General features: G+C 40.5%; 2 protein-coding genes across 5 annotated transcripts in view; one reads left to right on the top strand and one right to left on the bottom strand.

Annotated features, from left to right (window-relative positions):
* cep104 (centrosomal protein 104) overlaps nucleotides 1-19,473 on the top strand; it is a 34,497-nt gene extending 15,024 nt beyond the window's left edge. For 3 of the 4 annotated variants that reach the window (XM_051424894.1, XM_051424896.1, XM_051424897.1), the window contains 11 exons: nucleotides 3,273-3,449; nucleotides 6,157-6,351; nucleotides 7,447-7,542; nucleotides 7,801-7,885; nucleotides 8,403-8,456; nucleotides 8,700-8,772; nucleotides 8,948-9,056; nucleotides 9,169-9,307; nucleotides 11,449-11,516; nucleotides 13,725-13,812; nucleotides 17,250-19,473. In XM_051424894.1, coding sequence (XP_051280854.1) covers nucleotides 3,273-3,449; nucleotides 6,157-6,351; nucleotides 7,447-7,542; nucleotides 7,801-7,885; nucleotides 8,403-8,456; nucleotides 8,700-8,772; nucleotides 8,948-9,056; nucleotides 9,169-9,307; nucleotides 11,449-11,516; nucleotides 13,725-13,812; nucleotides 17,250-17,386 — 1,221 coding nt within the window. In that variant the 3' untranslated portion in view covers nucleotides 17,387-19,473. The remainder of the gene's footprint in view (nucleotides 1-3,272; nucleotides 3,450-6,156; nucleotides 6,352-7,446; nucleotides 7,543-7,800; nucleotides 7,886-8,402; nucleotides 8,457-8,699; nucleotides 8,773-8,947; nucleotides 9,057-9,168; nucleotides 9,308-11,448; nucleotides 11,517-13,724; nucleotides 13,813-17,249) is intronic. The other variant, XM_051424895.1, reaches the window with a different exon arrangement.
* Nucleotides 19,474-19,579: 106 nt separating this feature from the next.
* b3gnt7l (UDP-GlcNAc:betaGal beta-1,3-N-acetylglucosaminyltransferase 7, like) lies at nucleotides 19,580-21,923 on the bottom strand. The gene has a single exon (XM_051424905.1). It carries the CDS (start codon nucleotides 21,593-21,595, stop codon nucleotides 20,360-20,362), a length of 1,236 nt encoding a protein of 411 aa, XP_051280865.1. The 5' UTR covers nucleotides 21,596-21,923; the 3' UTR covers nucleotides 19,580-20,359.
* Between the last annotated feature and the right edge of the window lie 1,659 nt (nucleotides 21,924-23,582).

The raw sequence follows: 23,582 nt of genomic DNA on the forward strand, positions 1-23,582 counted from the left end.
TACTACTTGATTTCTGATTTTCTTTAGTACAGAGTAAACACTCCTGCTCCTGGGGCAGTACTACCCAACATTGGCTGCGTCACAGGACTATTGTCTGAAATTTTGGATTTCTGTATAAAAGACTCTTTGTTGTAGTGAAAATACTGCAGATTAAGGAAATATTCTAATATAAAGTTGGTGTTCAAAATACACTGATGTGCTTTTTGAGACCTGCTGACTGATTACTTCACAATTAATTCCTTATGAAGTTTTTCCAAGTAAGCTGTATTACATTTTTGTTCACAATTTCATCAAAACTGAGGGTTTTGTCTTGGGAACTCCTCTACTTGTTCTTATGCCAGTTTGTTTATGGCCCTTGGGCACGAGAGATTAATTCATAATGGCAAAATAATTTGTGCAATTCATCTTCTTTGACAAACTGTTTAACTTTTACTGATGAAAACAGTAACTTCACTGTTTAACTGTGTATCCTCTGTGGCTTTGGAGGAGCTTTTCTAAGTTATTTCATCTTTCAGAGTGAAACACTGTCTTATTCTTGATACATATTGAGGGCCAGAGATTTACCATCATTGAATTTTAGGTGATTTTGAATGTGTGATATACCTTTGGCTTCCTGTTCCCTTCAAAGAGTGCTGTTTACTAAAGATATTGTTGTGTCCTGAGGCTGAATTCCTGATGTAAGCAATTACAAAAATGATCTTGATTTTACAAGTTTGAGCAAACTGCCTTACTGGCAGTACTGTAATATTGAAAAGTGCTATGACTAGTATTGAAAGAGGATATATACACATAAAACTCACTGAATTCCTCGGCAACCACAGTATTTACATGCAGGAGAAACTGATTATTTTGACATGTATTTATACTCTGCGTTTCTTATGTGCATTTGAACATAGATAAAGGCTGGAAAACCTATGAAGATATTTACATATGCTTTCAATACAATGATGGGAAAAGTGCCTTAACAATTACACAGATTGGTGTCAGTGAAGTACCAGTGTCATAGCTATGAATTGTATTCACAGTATATAAATGCACATACAACACATTACAGTCAGTGACTATCAATAAGTCAACCTGCAGGGCAAACTGATTTGTATGCTTAACTGGGTTTGTACGTGCATGTAAACACAGATTACGGCTGCGGTTAAATAAAGGCACGTTTTGTTCCTTCCAAATCAAATCACTCTTATGACCAGCACCCACGAGTCTGCATTCAAAACGATGACTAGAAAATCACCTTATTTACACACCCCACAGTAAGCAAACAGAAAGAACAGCATGACCGTGTATACAATTCAGTCCAACTTTCCTTCAAAGGTCATTTCTGGAAAAGATTACCTTTGTATGCTTTGTACTTTTATTAGGCTAGCCTATAGACCCCATATGTGCGAAGGGAGGTTTTTACACTGAGATAAGCACTTTCTTTGTCATTCTCTAACAGAACGCGTTAGACTTAAAGGCTTCCTCTTTCAAGCTGTGAGATTAAGTACTTCATCCTCAGAACTTCATCATGCAAAGTAGTATTTTTTTTAAGTTATTAATTTATTATCAGTTTCATTGTAAATCATTTTTGTACAATTTTTTTTTTCTGTTTAACAACTAGCGAAGGGAACTACAAACTGAAGTTAATTTCAACCCTGCGTTGTAAAATGAAAATACCTTGTGTCCTTATTTTGGGGTTTTATCAGAATATACTACTTTATCTCTCCAAAACTATATAATTCTTCCAAGAAAGATGAGCCACTTAAAGGTCCGGTGTATAACATATAGGAGTATCTATTGGCAGAAATGGAATAATAATAACATTCATTAATATGTTTTCAGTAGTGTATAATCACCTGAAAATAAGAATCATTGTATTTTCCTTACTTAGAATGAGCCATTTTTATCTACAGAGGGAGCGGGTCCTCTTCTACGGAGGCCGCCATGTTGAACCGCCATGTTTCTACAGTATCCAAGAATGGACAAACCAAACTGGCTCTCGATCTTTTTTTTGCAGTCACCGTAGTTTCTTCTACATGCTTGGAAGGCTGAGCTGTATTCAAATGGTTACAGTCTGCAACTTCACTGCGATGCGATGTCACTGAATCCTACACAGTGGTCTTTTAATAAAAGGTACAGTGCATGTAACCTGTAAACATGGAAAGAGAGACTTGTGGGCCTCCCCAGGTAGATTGAGCTCATTTGGGTGACAACTCCAGTTGTCCTTAATCTCCTTGGTGCTCAAGCTGAAACATTTTCAACGTGCATGGACATATCTTTGCACTGCCCAGAGCAAATTCCTGTCTTTAGATTATTCTTAGCTTTAATTTATAGTATATCTTTGAGCGGCAGACAAGAATGTGGAGGGAGAGGGGGGGCGCGCTTAAATTCCCCTTCGGGATTTAAACTATGAACAATGCCGTTTTGGCATTGTTGCATCTTAGCCACTAGCTCTTGGATTTGGTTGGTTAGTGTTTTTTTTTCTCCTTCAGTGTCAGCAACTCACCTGGCTTAGAGGCTTTTTTAGGTGTTGGAAGGACAATTACATGCAAATACAGAAACAAACTTCCACACACTCGCATCTGTGCTCTCTATTTGACTAACTGCAATTACATAGAGTGTGCAGTGTGTTTAAGTTATTTTATGTATTTTAAAACTTTAAATGTCACGTTGCCGTGATATACTGGATACGTAATGTACATTTGCTTAGTGGAATCTGTTGCACTGTACTCATGCATGGGAGTTTGTTTGTTGAGTAAGATTGGGAGGATGTCTTTATGAGCTACAGTAGTTTCTGTTTCAATGAGTTCAACTCAGGCCACAACTGTGCAAACCGTTACCATGTGTCTCAGCCCTCTGAAATCATTGCCCGGCCCTTCTGGATCTTTTCAGAGCTCCGTTAGAGCAATGACTGAATGCCTCTTTGTACATTGAGGACAAATTATATGTTTACATGTGTCTGTCCCATATTTCCGACATACATTCCACTCACCTGATGAGGCTAAAATGGCAAACAACTGAGAGAAGTTTTTCCTAGCGCTTTCTTCCGGCTCACTTTAATTGCACACTTGTATTCTCTGTTATGACTTGTCTCTCTAACAGATGCTTGTGTTGAATGACAAATCACCATGTGTAGCATCACATAGGAGTGTTTTTAGTGGCTTAGTAGTACACGTATTACATCATTTAAAGGTACGTACTGTAAGTCTACAATGACATGGCGCGACTTTTACAATGTAAATTTCAATTGTCATTGTCATTGTCTATTTCTCATGTCCATGTTTTAGGAAATTGCTGTTTTGAAGGATGTACGGGCCCTGCAGGTTATTCCCGGTGAGCTGGTGAAGCCCTTCAAATCCAACTTCCCCTCTCGTCTGGCTCAGAGTCGGGCCGAGCTGCTCGAGAAGCTACTTACTGAACTGGGTACAGAGAACTCTGGCTTCACCCTGGACAATGTCATGAGGGTAAAGGATCATGCATGCATCATAATTTGAATTATTTTAAGTCTCTGATACGGAATCTGAGAGTGGCCGTGGTTGCAATGATCTTTTTAGACGAGTTGTTATTTTTAAAATCTTTTGGGATAATGAGAGAATTTCCATTATCCATTATCTCAAGAACAACACTTCAACCATAGCGTTCCTCGTCTTCCATACTTTTTGGATCACACTGTCTAAATTTGGTTTTGAAGCTTTTCTTCCATGTCAGAAATATTCTGAGGATGCCACTGTAGGTATCGAAGGTCAAAATCAGGACATCACAGATTTCTATACTAAAGCCCAAGCTGTCAACAACTACTGAATGTCAACTCCCCGGTCATATTCTCTCCAATCTGAAAATAGCAATTACGACATATCCTGTTTAACATGATAGCACATGTTCTGTATAGAGATACATTCAGTATAATGCCTATATTATTCCACTTTAAAAATATGGCACCCATCACGATGATTTTCTGCTACATTTGACTTAGTAATTACAGTGAGACTAACTGAAAGGGGACCAGTCCCTCCCTGGCTTTCTGTGGTCATTCAGTTCACCCACACAGGCGTTCAGTAAGCTCCAGTCAATTGAGTCAATGTTGTCACCATTGGCATCCACTTTACGTCTCCTGCACTGCTCTGGTTTCCAGCAGTGATCTAATATCTACATGCAAACCATCCAACTGTTGACCAGGCCAGGCAGGGACAATAAGCCATCCCGTCCTCCCCTCTTTAGTTTATGAGCGGTCCTCCACCCATCCCCCTCCACTCAGCCCTCCTCCTGACTTTACACAGCTTTTATCAGTGAGAGCAAATTGTTAGGTTTGTCCTCTGAGTTTTTCTACCTTCTGAAACCAAAGCCACACAGGTGGCTTTGGGTAGTCTGTGTTTGCATGTTTGTGCATGCTTGCTCAGCGTCTGTCCCCTTTGTGTTGGCTGCCTCCCATGTTTGCTAGGAAAACATTTCCAGTCTTGATTGAGATGTGACAGGAGGACTGTGCTTTATTCCACAGCTTGCCTTTCCTCCGGACTGTTAAATGAAACAGTTTGATGAGAAACATGTACTAGACGGCAGGTTTAAAATGGAAACTTTGTTTTATGGAGGAATGGATTATGAAATAATTGCCTTGTGCTGTTGTTCTGTGGATACACCTAGTAAGCCACTGTGCTAATCAGATTTGATTTTAGTTTGCCTACAGGCTTATAGCTAATACCATTTCTTGTAAACTTCCGGAACTTTGCATATCCTTAAGCCTTTATCAGCCACCAAACATCTGAAACAGAGGTTTAATAGCCATCTGCACTCTGGACAAATATTCCCTAGGTCCAAAACATGTTTTGGGTCCTTGATTTTTTTCACTGTGCATGTCTGAAACCAGGCTAACAAAGACCTTGTTTGATACTATTACATGGCCCCAAGCAATATATCTTTTAATTAAAAAGTACAGAAGTCTACTTGATTCCTGTGAGAAAAAGGTGCCCATCAGGCACTACATGGAGAAGGATACACTAAACATGTTAGCATCAGCATGTGCCACTAAAGGTGTTGATGTAGGTGGGGAGCTTACAATAAATCTTCAACATCAGATTTTATATTTAAAACTTCCTTTCCAAATACAAAAATAAAAATGTACACAGGTCATATCTTTAATATGTTTATAGCTAAGTATTATATATAATGTAAGTAATTTAATACACTAAAGAAACTTGATAACAAACATGAATCCTTAAAATTCACAGCTTAAATCAGTACTGCTATCAGCCTCTTTCAGCTCATGTGACTAGCCCTCTTGACAGCTCTACAGTGTTAGCCTGGCCATGGTTTGAACATTTTTCCTTTTTCCTCTGCTGTTACCTGGGTGATCTGCTCCGAGGTGGGAGACAGAGTAAAAAACTGGGGTGATTGAATTTCCTGTAAATAAGATGAGAAGTGGTCGGCAGAGAAAACAGAGCATAATGGCAAACTGTTCCTGAGCCTGTTGATTGAGGGATGGGCAGCCTTTGTACACAGTTTACCTCTAAATGTAATGTTGTCCACTGGCGTGACCGCCATTATGTCGCGACTCTCTTCACAGACATTATGTCGGATATTGGGCTCTTTTTACATCATCATGTGCACTCGTTTGAAGGACTTTCTCAGCAATGTAAACAAAATGAGAAACTAGATTGCACATATAGCAAATATTGCTTCATAAAACTTGTTTCTGTTAAAAAGCAGGCACTTTATATGTTCTGTGGCCTGCCTTGTTTAGCCAGCGTACAGCAAGAAAGACGAGGCAATTTTTTTGAAAATACCTTTTCAAACACAGAGGCAATAAATGTCCTTACACAAGGCTAAGGAAGGCATTAGAATAACATATAAAAACACAGTAAAGATGAAACATTTTTGATAAAGTAATAGACAAAAACCGACCACACCCCAAAGTGCGTGTACTGGTGGTGATTTGCCATTTTTTTCATTTTGTATTATTTATCATTTAAAATTAAATTGTACTTGTAGTTCCAAATACGTTTCATGTCAACAAAAACAAACATATTTTCTTTCAATATTTTTTCAATGAAATTGTCTCTGTTCAGTGGGTCAGAGCCAAGTTGAAACTTGCCTAAATGCATATGATTGAACAGTAATATCAAGTCAATCTTGCTTAATGTTCACAATGTTAATAGAAAGCTTGTTTTCCTCTTTCAGTTCTGTGCAGCGGCGTTGGAGCACAGTGCATCAGCGGTTCGAGAGCTGGCGGTGCGCATTATCTTATCCATGTACCAGCAGCACAGAGCTGCTGTTCTCAGCTACCTTCCACCCAACGATGCTACCACACGGAAGAACTTCCTCTACAAAACACTCTTTGATGGCTTTGCCAAGATGGACGGAAAGGAGACTCAGGCAAGAAGTTTTTCTTTGCTCTTCACTGCAAATGAATCTCTCATTGTTACTTAACATCTTCTTCACTTAAATAAGGAATATTAGAAATAACTGAAAACTCCTTTTCCTATGTAACATTTCTTAAAATGTTAACACTTCTAACATTTATATGGGTGTGTGCATTCCCTGTGTTGAAATTATTGGCATCAGACTGCTGGACAGTGGGTGTGTTTGAACTGTTCATTTATTTCAAACAGATTGTATTCAGCGAGGAGCATCTGGTAGATGGACAGTGAAACTGTCAGACATGGCAGATGGGAGCACTCTCTCAAGCTCACAAGAGTTGAGACTACATGACGTCATGTCTTTTTATTTTTTAGTAGAGTAACAGGTGGGAGGTGGGGTTTCATGTTACAGAGGAAGCTAACTGGCTCCACTGTTTCTTTTGGCAAAGCCAGGATGGGCACTTTTGTCTGTGTTTTACCCATTTGGTTAAGAAACCGCAGGATTCATGCGCGTATCTATCCATGGTATAATGTAGAAAAAACTTAAATTTCTTTCAAATCCTTCATGTCAACTGAACTGTGTAAAACTGCACTAGCAACAAACCTGACTGAATTTTCTGTATGATCAACACAGAATACTGTAAAGGATAACCTTGTTGTTGTGTACTAGTGTAACCACAAATCCAGCCAGTAAACAAGTCAGCTTGTGTTCCAAAGCTGGCAATGTGCAATATCATTTTACCGTAAAGTTTGTGACTCACCCAGTGACCAAGCTTTATTTCTTACTAGCATTATTAGAGACCTAGCTTTCCCATGACATAATGGCCATGCTGCTGAGTAGAGCTCAACTGCTAAAATGTCTGATCATGCGCTCATCTGCGTGCGTCGTTGCCAAAACAACCACACCACGTAACTGCAGCCCTGACAGTCTGCAGAGCTGTATGGCTTGCAACTTTAAAAGGGAGAAAATAATGAAATATAAGCTGGTGTGGTGAGCAAAGAAGATCTGCGATGCTTAAATTCTGTTAACTGAAGACAGAGAAAAAATAGGAAAGCAAACAGGAAAATGAAAAACTGCTATGAAGCTGATGGCATGTCACTTTTCATCCAGACTTTGAAGAAGGGAGGTGGTCAACAGGATGGGCAAAAGGAAAAGGAGGAGATCCACTCCCTTCAGGAGCAGCTGGCTGCCTTGAAAGAGATCACAGTAGGTGGAGCTGTCACCAGAGTGCGATTACATCACTTTTTGTAATGGCTACTAATTGTTAGTTATGACTCCACACAGACTTTTAACTCTCTAGGAAGTCAGATAATAACACTGGTACTTTAAATCTCCTTAAGAGTCCTGAGAAGAGGAGTTCCACCATTTATCCGAAACTACCTATATCTGAAGTCACTGTTTAATAGCATCTCTCTTTGGTTTTCTTTCTGACATCTATTTACACTTCTCTGTTTGCTTGTGAAGGAGAGGGGGGATGAACGCTCCAAAGGACAAATGCTCAAGAAAGAAGCTCCCAAAGTTGAGAAAGAGTCCCAAAAAGCTGGCAAAGGTACATGTTTAAATAAAAAGAAGCAGACAAAAGCACCTCAGGTCCTACTCACACCAAATATATTTTTTAGTATATTAAAACATCCTTATGTACTGTACACCAGCTGGTCTGATATAGATTACTTTAAAGGGAGATTGCTTTATGGCACAATACACCAATATGGTGCTGATATAGTCTTAAGAGATGCACTAGCACTGACGCGGTCACGCCTTCAAATGTGAGCTGTTCATATGCAAGTGGAAAATCTGAACATAGCTCCAAGGTCACGACTTGTGACAAATGTGAGAGCTCATGGTAGTTTGTCACTTTTGTCCTCATTCTTTTTTTATGTCTTCAACATGACATCAAAATGCAAAAAACTCTAAATCACTGACCATAAAAAGCATCTACTTTGTTGTCAGTGTGGTAGTTGTGTTAGCATGTCAGTAACAGAAACAAAAGCTCCATTTGAAGGCAATATAACAGTATCTAAGACATGACACTGACCCTAACAGTCATTTCTACCATGAACCTATAGAAAGAAAGATCCGGCACATCAATAACCAAGTAACAGCAAACATGGCAACAAAATGTAAGAACATTATGCTGATTACAACTTTAATTTTGATTCCTTCTTCCTGAAATATTTTGATTTGTAGATAGTTTAGTGCCAAGTGTGGCATAGGTCTGCTCCATCTTTACAGCATGTTGAAGTTTTGTAAGGCCTTTTATTTCTGTCTGTTATAGAGTTCTGGATCTCAGTTGGTTGAGACTCAGAAATGTGGCCTCAAATTAGTGCAGCCATGCCAAGTAACACTGTCTTCTTAATTTCCAGCAGTCATAAAAGTGCCCCAGAACAAGGTAACCAACAATATTGACGTCCAGCAATCCATCAACTATCTGGACAAGTAAGTGACTCATAACTCTAATACTGTAATAATAGAAAGGGTTAGTGTTTTCTGTGCAGTTTTCACACACTCAATAATTGTTTTGTGTATTATTTTTATGTGATTAGTGCCCCACTACTCAGGCCAATAGTTTGAAGGAATGTAATCTGATCTGCAGCCTGATCTGATATTTCAGCCTGTGTATATTCTGCGGTAAAAAGGATGAGTCATTCACGGAGGATGGATTGGACCTTCACTACTGGAAACACTGTCCTATGCTGAAACGCTGCGATGAATGCAGACAGGTACACGGTTATATTGTCAAGAGTGTTGGCATATTTTTAGTAAGACATCTGCCCAGCTGTTTAATCACCTAATAAAGCAATGAAGCTCGAAGACTCTATGTTTTGTTCACAGGTAGTTGAGATAGCCAGTCTCATAGAGCACCTGCTGGGTGAATGTGAAAGCAGGTCCAAGTTCAGCCAGTGTCCACGCTGCTCAGAGGCTGTGGCCACTGAAGATCTGACTCAACATGTCCAGGATCCAGCCTGCAACCGTGAGTTCTCAGTCTCACTCTTTAATGCCATTGGAAAATGAATGAAAATGATTTATGTGATGAAAATCATGCAATTTTTGTCTTTGTTAGATGGTGCCAGTGTAGACACAGACAGGAAGAATGGGGAGAGAGATAGGGGTATGACATGAAATATAGGACCCATGTGGACATTGCACATGTGCAGTGACACCCAGGATGTGAAAGTGACAGAAAACTGACTCATTTTCAATGTGAATTACAAATGACTTAACCAGAACTGCTAAATATGACCAAAAGGGTTAGGGTTAGAGTAAGTAAATAAAAGAAGATTCCACAAATGTTGCTTCACTGTTGCACCTTGCTGGGCAAAGGAGGAAATCTCTGGTGCAGTGTATTGCAGCTTTGTGAATATACATATTAACTACAATATCTCAAGGCAGCCTTAATCATTACATAAGACATCATGTCATCTTTTGTACCAAAATCTGTGGTGTCATAGTTAGTCCAAATTTTAAGTAAATAAAATAGATAAAAACTCCTCTCAAACACTTACTTTATCTATGCAAATGTGCAATTCTACATATCCATGTTTTCCATAACTGTTGCTTTCACAATTTGCCAAAAGAGAATTTAGAAACATTTAGCAATCCAGCGTTTGGGATTTAAGTCTAAATGCAATGCAGTCACATTAACAGATACAGCACAGACAATGCTCCTGTGATCAGTTTTTGTTGGTTTGGCTCTAGCTTATTATATGTGAACTGGAACAAGAACTATGAGATGAAAGTGTTGTAACTTGATGGTGTTTACATAATTCTTACAGACAGTTCCCCAATTTCATGGGACATAATTTAATTGAATGAGTCAACATCATCTAGCATAAACATAATAAAGATAAAGCTTATCATATTGAATATTTGGTTGTAGGTATTTCACAGTAAATGACTGGGTGAAACTGTATCTTCCTTGGGGATGCTCTTTCAAGTCTGTACTGCAGCCAGCTGCACATCTTGCTTGTTAAGGGGGTGTTTTGCCTTCAGTGTGGTCTGCTTTAAAAGAAACACAGTTGGACTGAGGTCAAGTCCTTGACTTGGCCATTTAAAAAGATTCCACTGTTTTGCCTAAAAAACTATTTGGTTACTTTGGCTGTATGACCGATGATTGTTAAGATCCTTGTCCTGCTGTATTGTCCTTAAATTGGGGGATTGCTCAAGGCCACGAATCCCATGAAGAATAGTGAAGTGACTACTTGTGGGGCTGGTCAGTGAACTAACTAACAAGTTTATGCAAAGGAAGTATTCTCTTTTGTAGAGCAGAGTAATTATAAAGTTAGATAGAAGTGGACTGTGTGATAAGGTGGAAGCTTCCTCCATTTATCTACATCAGGACATGTTAGATCTTTTTTTACCGTTTACCTCATCACTCTCATAAAGGACACGTAAAACATAATATCCTCATTTAGATTAACCATTACATTTGTTCCACATAGACACATTTCCTGAAACATTAATTCACCAACCTTGGGCAGATAAACATACTTCTGCTCGGGTATTTGTATTTCCTTGTTTTTAACTTGATTCTCCACAGCCTGGACATCATAGGTCGACACTGATTAAGCACCCAGTGCAGCTTTTAATGTATTATGCTCAGTTTATTGAGTAGTGACAGGTACAGTGCTTCTGTGGCCACAGTAAAACCTTTAATAAAATAAAACAAATATGCTGTATGTTTCACGGAAGGAAATCAAGTCAGTACTTTTCCATAGTGCTTGTGTATATTTTTGGTAAACTACCAAGGCCTCTTACCAGTATGCTGTCTGAAAGCTGAGGTCTGCTGTTCTTACAGGATCTTCTGTTTGTTTTTTGTCCAGTTGGATACCAGTATACTGTTACTGTAGGTACTAACCTGAACAAAGACTTACACTACATCTCTATCACCAGCCATATGTCTCCATACATAATTGACACCAGTGAGCCTTTTACCATATATTTTAAGTCTCTTACCCCCACAGAAACTAGAATTGTGAATTTGGATGTATTGTGTTTACCCTAATGAGCCCATTCTTCAAAGGTGTATTGTATTTAAAGCGGTTCTCTTTTGTTGTTGGGGGACTTTTTCTGTAATTGTGCAGGTGGTTTAATGGTGTCATGTTTCTATTTCAGCCCCCATATCGGGTAAAGGCTCCAACCACTGTCCTTTGTGTCACAACAACTTCATGCCTGGAGAAGAGGTGAGATTCTGTATGCACATTACACATAGAAGAGATTAAACTGTACCAACTGTGTCGCTCACATTTCTCCGACATCTCTGTGACTCTGTGACTGTGCTCGATTAAAGGAAAGGTGATGTACAGCATGTGGCACAAGTGACAGAAACGTCTGAAGTGGAACATGTTTGTCTCTCCCGTCATTAGGTGGAAAATGTCAATTTTGAAGCAGAATTTGTGCATACCAGTTGCGGTATGCTACATTATGCTACTTGTTTCTTTCTTTCTCTAAACTAAAAAAGAAAAACAAGGTCACTTGTACAGAGCTGGCTCCTAGATAATATAATACTCCATTTTATGAGAAGGAGAAAAAAAAGAATAGCTGAATGTGGTAACTCTCGGTTCTATAAGGGTTTTAACAGAACTTGGACCTGAGCGTCACTCGCTGAGTGCTTTTCTATTTTCCCTCTTTTACATCAACACAGAAACTAAAAAGCTTCTAATATTAGGCTTAAAGAGCAAACAGGTGTTGAGGTAAAACCACGCTATTGTTGGCTTCTGAAGACTTCAAAGCAGGTGAAGCCTTTGTTCTTAATGGGCTGTTTCATTTGTCTCCAGATGAAGTGAATACCATCACATTCTTCACATTCCTACTAGGTTAAGGAGAGGTAAAGACAAAATGTCCTGATTAGCTGTTTATAGATAAAACATATATATATAGTATAATATATATTTTTGATATAATTTTTTTTGTAGTTAGGGTGGTTTAGGGTTCTTTTGATACTAATACAAAAATGAATCATTCTCTTACAATCGGACCAGTTCAGACAGTAGCATTTGCATTTGCTAAATGTAACCTCAGTGATCTCTCGTAAGTAAGCAGTGCTCATAATCAGCACCCTTGGAGCTGCTCATACATTACTAATCTTTAGTCCACTCTTGGTGTGATAGAGAAGTTTAAAATGTATATGCAATGTACAAGATTCTCTGCCCCGGCCACTAAAAGATGTAACAGTGTCGCCTTGCATTTGTCTTCCGTTTCGTTTCTGTCATTGTGGAGTCTAATGAATCATGCAAGTCGTCTTTCAAGGAGCCACAAGAGCTACGAGAATCAGTCTGACCAGCTCCTGTCCTCGCACTGCCTGTTCCAGCCCGCAGCAATGAAACTCCTGGACAGAACTCGAATACAAGAACTCAGAATTTGATACTGTCGCTCCTGATTTCTGATTGGCTGATCCAGATGGAACATGTAAACTATCTGATAAGAAAAAAGTAGTAATGATAATAATAATAAGTAATTTTTTGTTACACCACTCTCTTTTGCCCACTTATACCAAACAGTTTATGACAATAATGTAATACTAAAAGTGGCAGCAGTTGGTTTGGAATAAATATGAAAGGGCTAGAATAAACAAAACTATAAGACGTAGAGGTCTACATCTATCAGTGATGTCTCAGCAGGTGCTTTCTTATTGCCAGCTAATGGAAAACACCTGTCGTTACATCACTGATTAGGTTGGGGCCAGATTACGCTAAAAGGTCTAAATCCATACAGAGCAGTGCAGCAGCATTTTCCCGCATTATTTAATTTAGTCTGCCTCTTTCACAGCAGACATTTTGACTCACAGTTGTAACTAATATCATTAAAGATGGCTCTGTTCCATTTCCAATGTCAGCATGCCCAATACTGGAGCTGACACCTGTAGTTGGAAAGATCCTTTCCCTCCCATGACGCAGTATTTGCTGTGAAAAATGCCTATTATCATTTGTTAGCGTGCTTATCAGAGTGTTAAGTCAACACTGTGGCTGGTCTTGGCAAAATAATTAATGATTATACAGCATGGTACGCATTACCTTTTAACCATTCTATTCCCTGCAAATCATTTAATGTCCAAATAATATGAGAGATCCTGAGATTATGCCCAAATGTGCAGTGAAACTCATTATTCAACCTTTAGTTGTAACTCATTTTTGTTCTCCTTCAAACTCACAACATGCAGTCTCTCTCTCACACACCCTTAAAAATTAATGAAGAAAAAAAAAAATCTCACAGAAAGTCACACTCTGGCTGCCAGAGCTCTGAGCATAGACCCAATGAAAGACTGCAGTGTTAGTTGGAGGGAGGGCAGCCGTACGGGCCCTGACTGGGCCTACAGTCACCCGTGGTTACCCTGATTGAGAGAGTACCTGGGAGAGGAATGGACTAACTGAGATACTTTGTCCCTGTTCCAGGCCTGGAAGGCTCACCTCATGGGCAGGGAGGGCTGTAAACAAAACTCACGCAGGACTGCGGTGTCCCAGAGAACCCAGCCGGCACAAGGTAAAGCATTCATACTACCTCTGCTTACACCAGCTCCCCAACGTTCACTGTGAGAGCTATACAAAGTGTCCATGCTTGTTGGTAAAAATTTCATGTTGCAGCTTTTCCACTACTGGTTTCCTGCCTCAGCAGAGAATGAGGCACATAAAAATAGTGACAGATTTAATTTGGAGCCTTGTGTAGTGGGTGTTTGTGTATCCATTTTGAGCGATATTTCGCAATCATGGTAGTGGTTGTAAGCAGATTGTTAAAGTCCAGGTGAAATGAAAATGTTTTACCCTTTAAGATTGCATCCTCAGATGAAGATTCAATAGTTGGTAAGCAAGCAAGCTAACAGGACGGCTCGCTACTGTACAAAAACAGAACTTTATCAGTGATTCGGTGAAACTGAAACATATTTTATCGAGAAAATATTATAAGATATCTTCCCTCTGAAAGCTGTAGCTGCTGTTGCCGTGCAACCGAACGGTGCTCAGCAGCCTCCCTGTGAACACAACCTCAGAGACAGACAGAGGACAGTTTGACGACAGTGGTACTGAGGTGATTTACAGAGTTTCAGATGGACATGGTGAAGTGTCGCCAACAGTAATGTTAGATCCTGTTTGCTAGTTTGCTTGTGCAGCTAACATTAGCTGCCAAAACCCAAAACTGGCAAAAATACCCACCTCGGTACCGTATTTCCTGCTGTCAAACTGTCCTTTGTCGACATAGGACGCTGCATTCAGTCCCAGTCTGGATGTGCAGTTCACTGGAAGTTCACTCACACTAGAGGACCACTGCTGGATATATTAAAGTCATAATCCTTAAGGTTGTCATCATATTACACCACATTTGTGATACTGTTTATGGTTGGCATCAAGCAACAATTAATCAATGTATTTGCACTCTGTAATTGCATCTAAACATAGCAGTTTTTATTGTTACTGGTAGAGTTGTGTGCCCATGTAGCTGAGGTTCACAGCATGTACTTACTACTACAAAAGTTGATGAACTGAGTATCATTGTTGCACAGCATTGTTGGCTGTCTCCTGTAGTCCTCTTTATTAAACCAACATGGTGCCATGAGGCCTCTCAGCGTATGGTTTGTTCATCTGCGCTGTGAACGGCTGTAAACCTCTTCTTCTGTTGCATTTCTGAAGGAGTCACAGCTCAAGGCGTGTTTGATGCCCCCAGTGGTTGATATGTGTCATTTTGAAATGAGCTCCGGAAGCTGTGTTATTAAAACGCAACAGCAGTTACCTCAAATAACCACCAGGAATGAAATCTTAAGGATTATAACTTGAAACAAGTTTGCTTGCTTGCTGTTCTTCACTTCAGGAGTGCCACAAGGCATCATTAGGACCCCACTGACATACAGACCCTGAAAACTTTACAAACAATTCAATCCGTCTTGTGAGTGCTTTGCTACCTTACTACACAAGTTAACACTCTGAAGGGACCATCGATCACCAATGGATGCTTCTCAGGGTTTTCCCCCAGGAAATAGTTTATCAAAGGTGCTAAGCAACTGAAAACATCCTGTATCTTGATTTATTTGGTTAAGAGATAACAGGCTTCCTGCTTTTAATTAGGTCAATAATCTGTGAACTATCTGACATTTTTCTAATTCCACTAATAGGCTGACAGAACACGTAGCTTACTGTATATTGATACAGTCCTGCTCACCATTATTGGCACCCATGAAGTTTAAGTATATAATGTGGAATATCTTCTGAAAAAAATGAATCAAGTGAAACATTTCTGTTCTATAGAGAACTCGTGTTTGATACAAAAGAGCAAATGATAAACAACAATTTAAAACAATAAACAATGGGAGGACAAAATAGAAAAACTTAAAGCTTGCTGTGTCACTGGTATTGGCACCCTTTGCTGTAAATCAGTATGGAAACACATTGTGACTCACCTGTGGTAAATCACAAATGAGAATCACCTGTGATAAATTGTCTGTGCCCATGTGACATGAATTAGCCAATGAATGATGACTTCCGTGTTTTAAAAAGCCATCCGTTATCCCCTTCACAAGACAAGACAAATGAGCTGTCTGAGGACATCAGAAGAGCGATAATAAGCAAACACAAGACTTCCAAAGGGTATAAGGCCATCTCCAAAGACCTTGGTATCCCTGTTTGAACAGTGCATAATGTTATTAAGAAGTTTGCCAAGCATGGAACTGTCAAGAACCTCCCTGGACGTGGGGGGGAAGAGAAAAATTGATGAGAGAAGTCTTCGAAGGTTGGTGCGAATGGTGGACAAAACACCACGTCAAACATCCAAAGACCTGAAGGCCAACCTGGAACAGTCTGGGGTCATGGTTTCAACAAGTATCATACGCTGCACACTAAACCAAACAGGGCTTCATGGGCAAAGGCCAAGGAAGACACCATTGCTGAGGAAAAGACATAAAAAGGAACGACTCATCTTTGCCAAAGAGTACCTGGACAAACCACAATTCCTTCTGTTCTGTGGACAGATTAAATAAATAGAGCTTTTTGGCAATGCACACCAACAGTTTGTTTACAGACGGTGCAATGAAGCCTACAAGGAAAAGAACACCCTACCAACAGTTAAGCATGGTGGAGGATCCATAATGCTGTGGGGCTGCTTTGCTGCATCTGGTACTGGAGGCCTTGACCGTATCACAGGAATCATGAAATCAGAGAATTATCAAGAGATTTTAGAGCGAAATGTCCTACCCAGTGTAGGAAAACTTGGTTTGAGTCGAAGATCATGGGTCCTCCAGCAAGACAAAGACCCAAAGCACACATCCAAAAGCATGCAGGAATGGTTGAAAAGGAAAAAATGGACTGTTTTAAAATGGCCAGCAATGAGTCCTGATCTCAATCCGATTGAAAATCTTTGGTATGAGCTGAAATCTGCCATTGGGGAAAAGAAACCTGCAATAGTTCAAAAGCTTGAACAATTTGCAAAGAAAGAGTTAGTAGAAAATACCAGCTGAGAAGTGCAAGAAGCTTATAGATGGCTACAAGAAACGTTTGGAGGCTGTCATCACTGCCAACGGGTGTGCAACCAAATATTGAAGAGGGGTGCCATTATTGCTGCACATGCTGTTTTTTCTGTTTCTTCTTTGAAATCACAATATGTAAGTTGAAAAAACAATTTTCTTTGTTAAATTACTTTGGACCTCCAATTAAAAGGTCCTGATGATATAAATTTGGTACATTTCTATTTATTTCTGAAGATATTGTAGAGGTTATGCAAAAAATGAAGGGGTGCCAATAATGGTGAGCAGGACTGTAGATGCCGCCACATCACCACACCCTGCCCACATTGTGAAACCTCCCTGTTTATACTAATATCACAGGTAATGCTTTGTTTAGTGGTAAATAGTACACAAGGAGTGTCCTCGGGTTAAAGTTCTTACAAAGATTTACTGTAAGAATGTAATTGTGTGTGTGTGTGTGTGTGTGTGTGTCCAGGCAGGGCTGTTGGTGGAGCCAAGCTGAAGCAGTCCTGGTCGGTTGGGGCCAGAGCCAGACCCAGACCCATGGGCAGAGGCAGTCGGATCCCAGCCCTGGCACCTCTGGCCAAAGGATATACACCAGGAAAGCACTGAAACTGGTTCTAAGCACCCAGTGGATACCAGGAGGAGGAACCCAACAGTAACAAACATCCCTGTAGTAATTCCACCCCACGCCCATATGTCCCGCTCCCACGTTCCTGCATAACAGCACTTTCAGAGAACAGGTTTCAGATGTTTTCACTGACATTTGCAATAAGATTTTAAAGGCCAATACAGATTTTTCATTCAAGCCATATAAAAAAATGACTAAAATATACCCGTCTGCACAAACTGGCAATACAATGTGGTGTTGTATCCATTTATTGAGACACTGTATTAAATCTAATTACATTCTAGTCCTGTTATGGTCAGTGACAGAAGGTCCACACAGAATAGAGACAGCTGGACCAATATTAGAGCTCTTGCCTCTTTTGTCTATATGTTAAACCTCTGCTGTCACACACCTGCCGGGCCAGTGAACATGAGCACACTGTGTGCTGTCTGTCGAGATCTCCTTACTTTACTCCTTCCAGGTTTGAGGCGTATTTTTCATATTGCTCACTGCCGTTTGGAGCCTCCGTGGTGGGGACAGTTTTTAAAGGGGTCGTCCATTGATAAAATATTGTTCTTCCATAAGTTTGAGTGACTCAAAAGAGACAGATTTTTAAAAGAACAGTCAAAATGGAGGCCGCACTGGAAGACATATCCTGGCTTTTAGTCGCTAATGTCATCTTCTTGTTAGACCCTGTGAGTCTGGTAAATACCCACATCTTACAGATTCAACACAGTGCAGGCTTTCTCTCATAAATGATTGTTTCCGAGCCCAAGCTGAGGTAACCCTGATGACATCACTATGACATCTTCAGTGTTATTTTCTCAGACTTGAAAAAGCTCCTCCAGAGCCGCAGAAAACATTCTACAACCGTTCTCACCGGCTAGTAAATGAACCTTTTCTGTAAAAAATGTGTGAGGGTTCTCTTTAAAGCTGCACAAGCTCTCCAACGCTGCTATACATGTGAACATTTTATTAAAAGATGGTAATAATTGACAGTTATTCCATAAAAAAAATGGCTTTCAGTATTGTTTCAAATCATCACAACCCTTCAGTAAAACCCAGGATATACATAAAACCCATGGATAACCAGTGTAGTATCATTAAATATGTAATCAATCACTACATCTCATCAGAGGATGATGACAAACAACACTCCTCGTAGGAGGCGTAATGGGAAGAGAGGAGAGGACGAAGGAGCTTTAGTTACAAGCACAAGTCTTTTCCTCACTTGGCAACCCTCCAGCAGACGAAGCTTTAGTACTAAATCCGTCGGCAACCTGAGTGTAGCTTTGCTGTCTGTTTACATTTTCATTTCTTGTCTTAAATAGATTATATAGAGGGAACGAAGTAGCACTTTGCCAAAGGGATGATGATGCTTTAGCGCTGATATTTCAGTATAATATGGACATAATTTATTTTCCTGCTTATTGCCTACTGACAATCTTGAGTAGATAGCACAGTTTTATATGCTCTACTAGACTAGTGACAGAACGTACACCTTTTAACCCAACAGAACTATTCAAATAAAATGGAGATTAATGTACTGTATACAGTAGAATTTGTGTAGCGCCTGTTTTTCTTCAAGTCCACTTGATTTCTGCTGAATATAACTTTAACCCCAGCAAACACTTTGAAGCACTTCACACATTCTTTAAGAACTTTAAGAATAGATAACGATATAATGTTGCTACTTCTGTTTGTACAACACAGTGTTATGACGATGCTGACTGTAATATATCTGTGATTCATCTGCAGCCAAGAACTGAAAGATCCTTAAAACTCCGTCCGAGGCAAATTGTAACATTAGAAAGGCAAATTCTTCATTAATGTGTATGATAACACTAACTGTTGTATCAGTGGAGAAGCAACATCCATATAGCTGGTATATAAGAGAGTATATTTGGTTTCTAATACGTCAAGTTGACTTTATTATGCGTCTGTATTGAGGACTATTGCAACAGTGGATATTTTATGGTGTTTTTTATGTGCATAGTAGTCAGTATTTTCTGAATAATAATAATAATAATTTTGGCATGAAATGGCTATTTTTTCTGTATTTGTTTAAATAAAGCTACATGAAGCTCAACATTGCAGGTGTGGTTTCACATGACAATCAAAAAGTCTTATTCCAAACCTCCCCCAGTAATAAGTGTGCACACATCGATATGAATCATAAGTCCCGATCATAAGTCTGTATTTACAAAGCCGACAGACTTTATTTACACTATCATACACAAATCTACAGTATTACAGCCATTTAGTTTCTTTAGTTTTTGGCCTGCTTCTGGAAATTATACAGAAATGAACTAACACTTAAAAAATAAAAGGTGGAATAAAATAATATATTAACTTACAAAAAATCAAATCATTTGATTTGTACAATGTCAGTACCCTACAAAGTCATCACTCCCCAATGAAGGCAGCTGTTTGTTTTGTGCTGAGAGTCCAACATCATTAACTTAAAATCAGAAATTGACAATAAAATCAGCAGTTTGAGAGGAACACCTGGATGTAACAAGTCAAGTCTTATTCATGCCTGCACAAACGCGCACTAAAACCATTACAGCCATGTATCTTACATCAACACTTGATCACAGATGAACATTAATGAACTCCAAGCTGAAATGGCACCAAGAATCAGGAACCTACAAACCTTCCTGGGACTCTGGCACAGTGTGGAGTTGTGTGGTAGTGGTTTCACAAAATGGAAAAAAATAGTATGAGTACAGGGAGTATCAGGAGGACTAGTGGAGAGGAAACCCAACCTTTTTAATCTGACATATAGAAAAAGTTCAAATTAGTGAACACTGAAATGTTGACTGAATAAAAACAGTTTTGATGAAAACATACATTTTTGTATCACAGCTGTTTGCTATGAGAAATCAGCAGATTGAGTAAAGATCACGATCTATGATGGTCTTCTACGTATCCCGGCTGCCAGTTCGGCTTTAGGAGAATTGATTCATTAACAATCATATGGAGGTCTTCTGAGCGCATATCAGTTCCGCGTTGTGCACCACGCTCCACATCCTGAGCAGCTCCTGCGCGCTCAGCTTGTGCACCACGATCAGGTTTTTATAAAAGCAGGGCTCGCTGTTCATGGGGCTCACCCTGCGCCTGGTGATGCCGAAGGTCCTGAAGCCCGGGTGCAACTCAGGGGCCAAGTGCAGCTTCTGCAGGCACATCCCCAAAAACACGTCGTCAATCGGGTACAACTCCAGGTCCTCCGAGACCACGAAGAGCCTCCTGGCCAGCTGGGAGGACATCAGAAACCCCCCACCTCCGACGTAAGGGGGATATGGCTTATCGTACAGCTCTTTGGGGATGTAGTATTTGCTCTGCCGGTTTCGGATCGGGATCGCCTTGGAGATGGTGTCCCCCACAAACAGGTCTGCTTCTTTGCGCTCGTCCACCTTGAAGCCGATGAGCTCCAGCAGGTTGCGCGTGTTCACAAACACATCATCATCTCCTTTGAATATGAACTGCACCCCGGAGCAGTAGATGTCAAACCACTTGAGAAAGTTGACCTCCTTCAGGGTCAGGTTGAAGAAAGTGTCCATAAAGTCCCACTGGAGGATGTCCCCGTAGATCCGGTCCTCGTACTCGATCAGTTTCTGGAGGTTCTTGGTGTCTTTGCCGGTCGTCGGGCTCCCCAAAAGAAATAAAGTTTTGATTTTCTTCCCATCCACCGTGTGCTCTTTGCCCCAGGTTTTGCGCACCGCCTCCCGCCGGTCGTGCTGCTCGATAACGGATTTGACCACCATGAGGAGGTGCACCTCTCCGTCCGCGCATTTCTCCGGGTGGTTGATGAGCATGGGGAAGTACCTGCAGTGTCTGTGCAGGACGAACTGGTGAAATCTCGGGTCCAGGCGCCGGAACCAGTCCTGGGTCCTCACCGACGCGTCCTCGCTGCAGTTGAGAACCTGTGCGTCCCAGGAAGCCGGGGTCACATTGGAGACCCGATGCGCGTCCAAAACGTTGCTTAGCGCCGGAGACTCCGAGCTCCCCAAACTATTTTTCACGACCCCCTTCTTGAATGAAAAACACTCCGAGCCGCACCAGCCGGTCTCCCTGGCGTGTTTAACCCCCACTCCGTCCTTCTCTGCCAGTTTCAGCTTGTGGATCATGAGGAAAGAGGCGAACACTAGAGACAGACTCAGCAGGGGCTTCAGCAGACCGACCCGCTTCCTCCGGAAAAGGTGATCCATGGCTCTCACTGCGGCGCCCAGAGACCCTCACACTCTGTACCTTTTGCCTTCATAGTGTTTCACAACTGTGATGGAGTCCACCACCGCCGTCCCTGCTCTTTTGGACACCAGAGGTCGCGTCCTCGGCTACGTGAGACCGCTGACACTGAACTGGCCCCGGGGCCTCTTTTGCCCATGACGGCACTCAGGAGTCATGCGTCGCCTCTGGGTGCGGGGGAATGATGAAGGATACGCAGCATGTCCCCGGGCTTCCTCTTCTCCGTCCTCTGTTTCTACACAAACTGATTGGAGACCTGCTGCAGGAGACCTCTCTCTCCCTCTCTCAGAACCCCCCCCTCCTTCTAAATATCTCCTCCCCCTAATGAGCCACACTGGTCTGGGATCAGCAGGTTTTCCATTCCTCACACTCACAAAGGGACAGATAAATAAAACTTTTCTTTCTCTGTACTTATAATGATTATTTCAATCGTCGTCAGATTAATACATCTGTTCGTACGCCTGAGTCTGATTTATAAATGTCAATCATTGTGCAACTGCTTTTCCATTTACAATTATGGACACAGATACGCCCTCAATCATCCGTTTGCATATAGACACTTGTGCCAGCTCCACTACTCATTCATCATTAGCACTCAGTAGACCTGTCAATGAGAAAAGGTACAACTGATTGTGTTTATTCAGCGAGGTTGACCAACAGAGCTGTCATTACGCGCGACCGTTACGCACAGCTGGAGTTATTCATCGCGCCCATACCAATAATCTGTCACATGTACCTGCAACCCATCAACCTGGGGAAGTCTCAATCACCATTACTGAACATCAGAGCAATGATCAGTGATTATTCTACAGAGCTCATGCTGACATAAACAGTGCTTCACAGCTCAGGGGTGAATGAAAATGTTTGTTAATGATATTTTCATTAACAGGGAAGGCTTAAGGTAAACAGAAATAATGCTAAAATTCATCACTCATAAATAAATAAAAAAATTAACATGATAAATGCGCCTCTGAATAACATTTTTCAGAACCCTGTGTAGACTAACTACATAACAACCATAAACCATGTTTTATTCTAGGGGTTACATCTCCCTTTTATTTGTATGTCCACCTCATCGTTTCAACCTCCGCTGTCTCTTGAAAACTGCTCTGAAGGGTGGAATAGTTCTGTGGGAAAAGGCGAAGCTACATCCTTATACATCTGGCCCCATCCGGTAATAATCACATACAAAATACAACAGGGATTATTTGGAAATAATAAAAAACAATTTAACAATGACCTTTTATCAACTTTAAATATACTATAGATGAGCACAATAAAACAAGCGGAGAGCAGAGCAAAGGCATACTGAATATATAGTAAATAAAGCACTGGAAAACTTTACCCAAAAGTTAATTTTAATTACAAGTAAGACCATTTAAAAATAAGATGAATTAGCCTGTAAAATATTTGCTTTCACTGTCCCTTTAAGAAAAAAAAAAAATCTTCCCAGTGTGGATAAAAGGACAAAACAGATGATCAGTTGTTTCAGAAATGTACTCACACAGGAAAAACAAATGATTTAGCTGGGTAGTATTGTTGGGTAGTAAATGTGACTTCTCTCACCTAATCTGTTAACAGGTATTTAAAGGGCAACTACAAACTTCAACTTCAAGGGTCAACTATTCTATCTCAGTATGTGATTAGAAAATGAAACAGCAATTTTACATCAACAACATAGAAACTAAACATTACAAGTGTCCTTTATATCCCCAAATAATGCCATCAAATGGCATTTTGGTGTCACTGGAGTGGATATTGGAATAGATATTGGATATCGGAGTGGAGTAAGTGGTCAAACAGTACGACGCAGTTTTTTAAGAACCAATTCTCCAATAATAAGTCGTTATTATGTCACCAAACGCATTTACCGCACAGAGGGTGGACTTAGAAAGCCTCTAGCAGCCTCTTGTGGACAGTCTCTGGAGTTACACTTTGTTTCCACCCTGC

The sequence above is a fragment of the Dicentrarchus labrax genome, unplaced genomic scaffold, assembly GCF_905237075.1.
Source record: "Dicentrarchus labrax unplaced genomic scaffold, dlabrax2021, whole genome shotgun sequence".
Classification (NCBI taxonomy): domain Eukaryota; kingdom Metazoa; phylum Chordata; class Actinopteri; family Moronidae; genus Dicentrarchus; species Dicentrarchus labrax.

Coding starts and splice junctions, on each gene's coding strand:
- b3gnt7l (XM_051424905.1), bottom strand. CDS start 21,595: ATGGATCACCTTTTCCGGAGGAAGCGGGTCGGTCTGCTGAAGCCCCTG.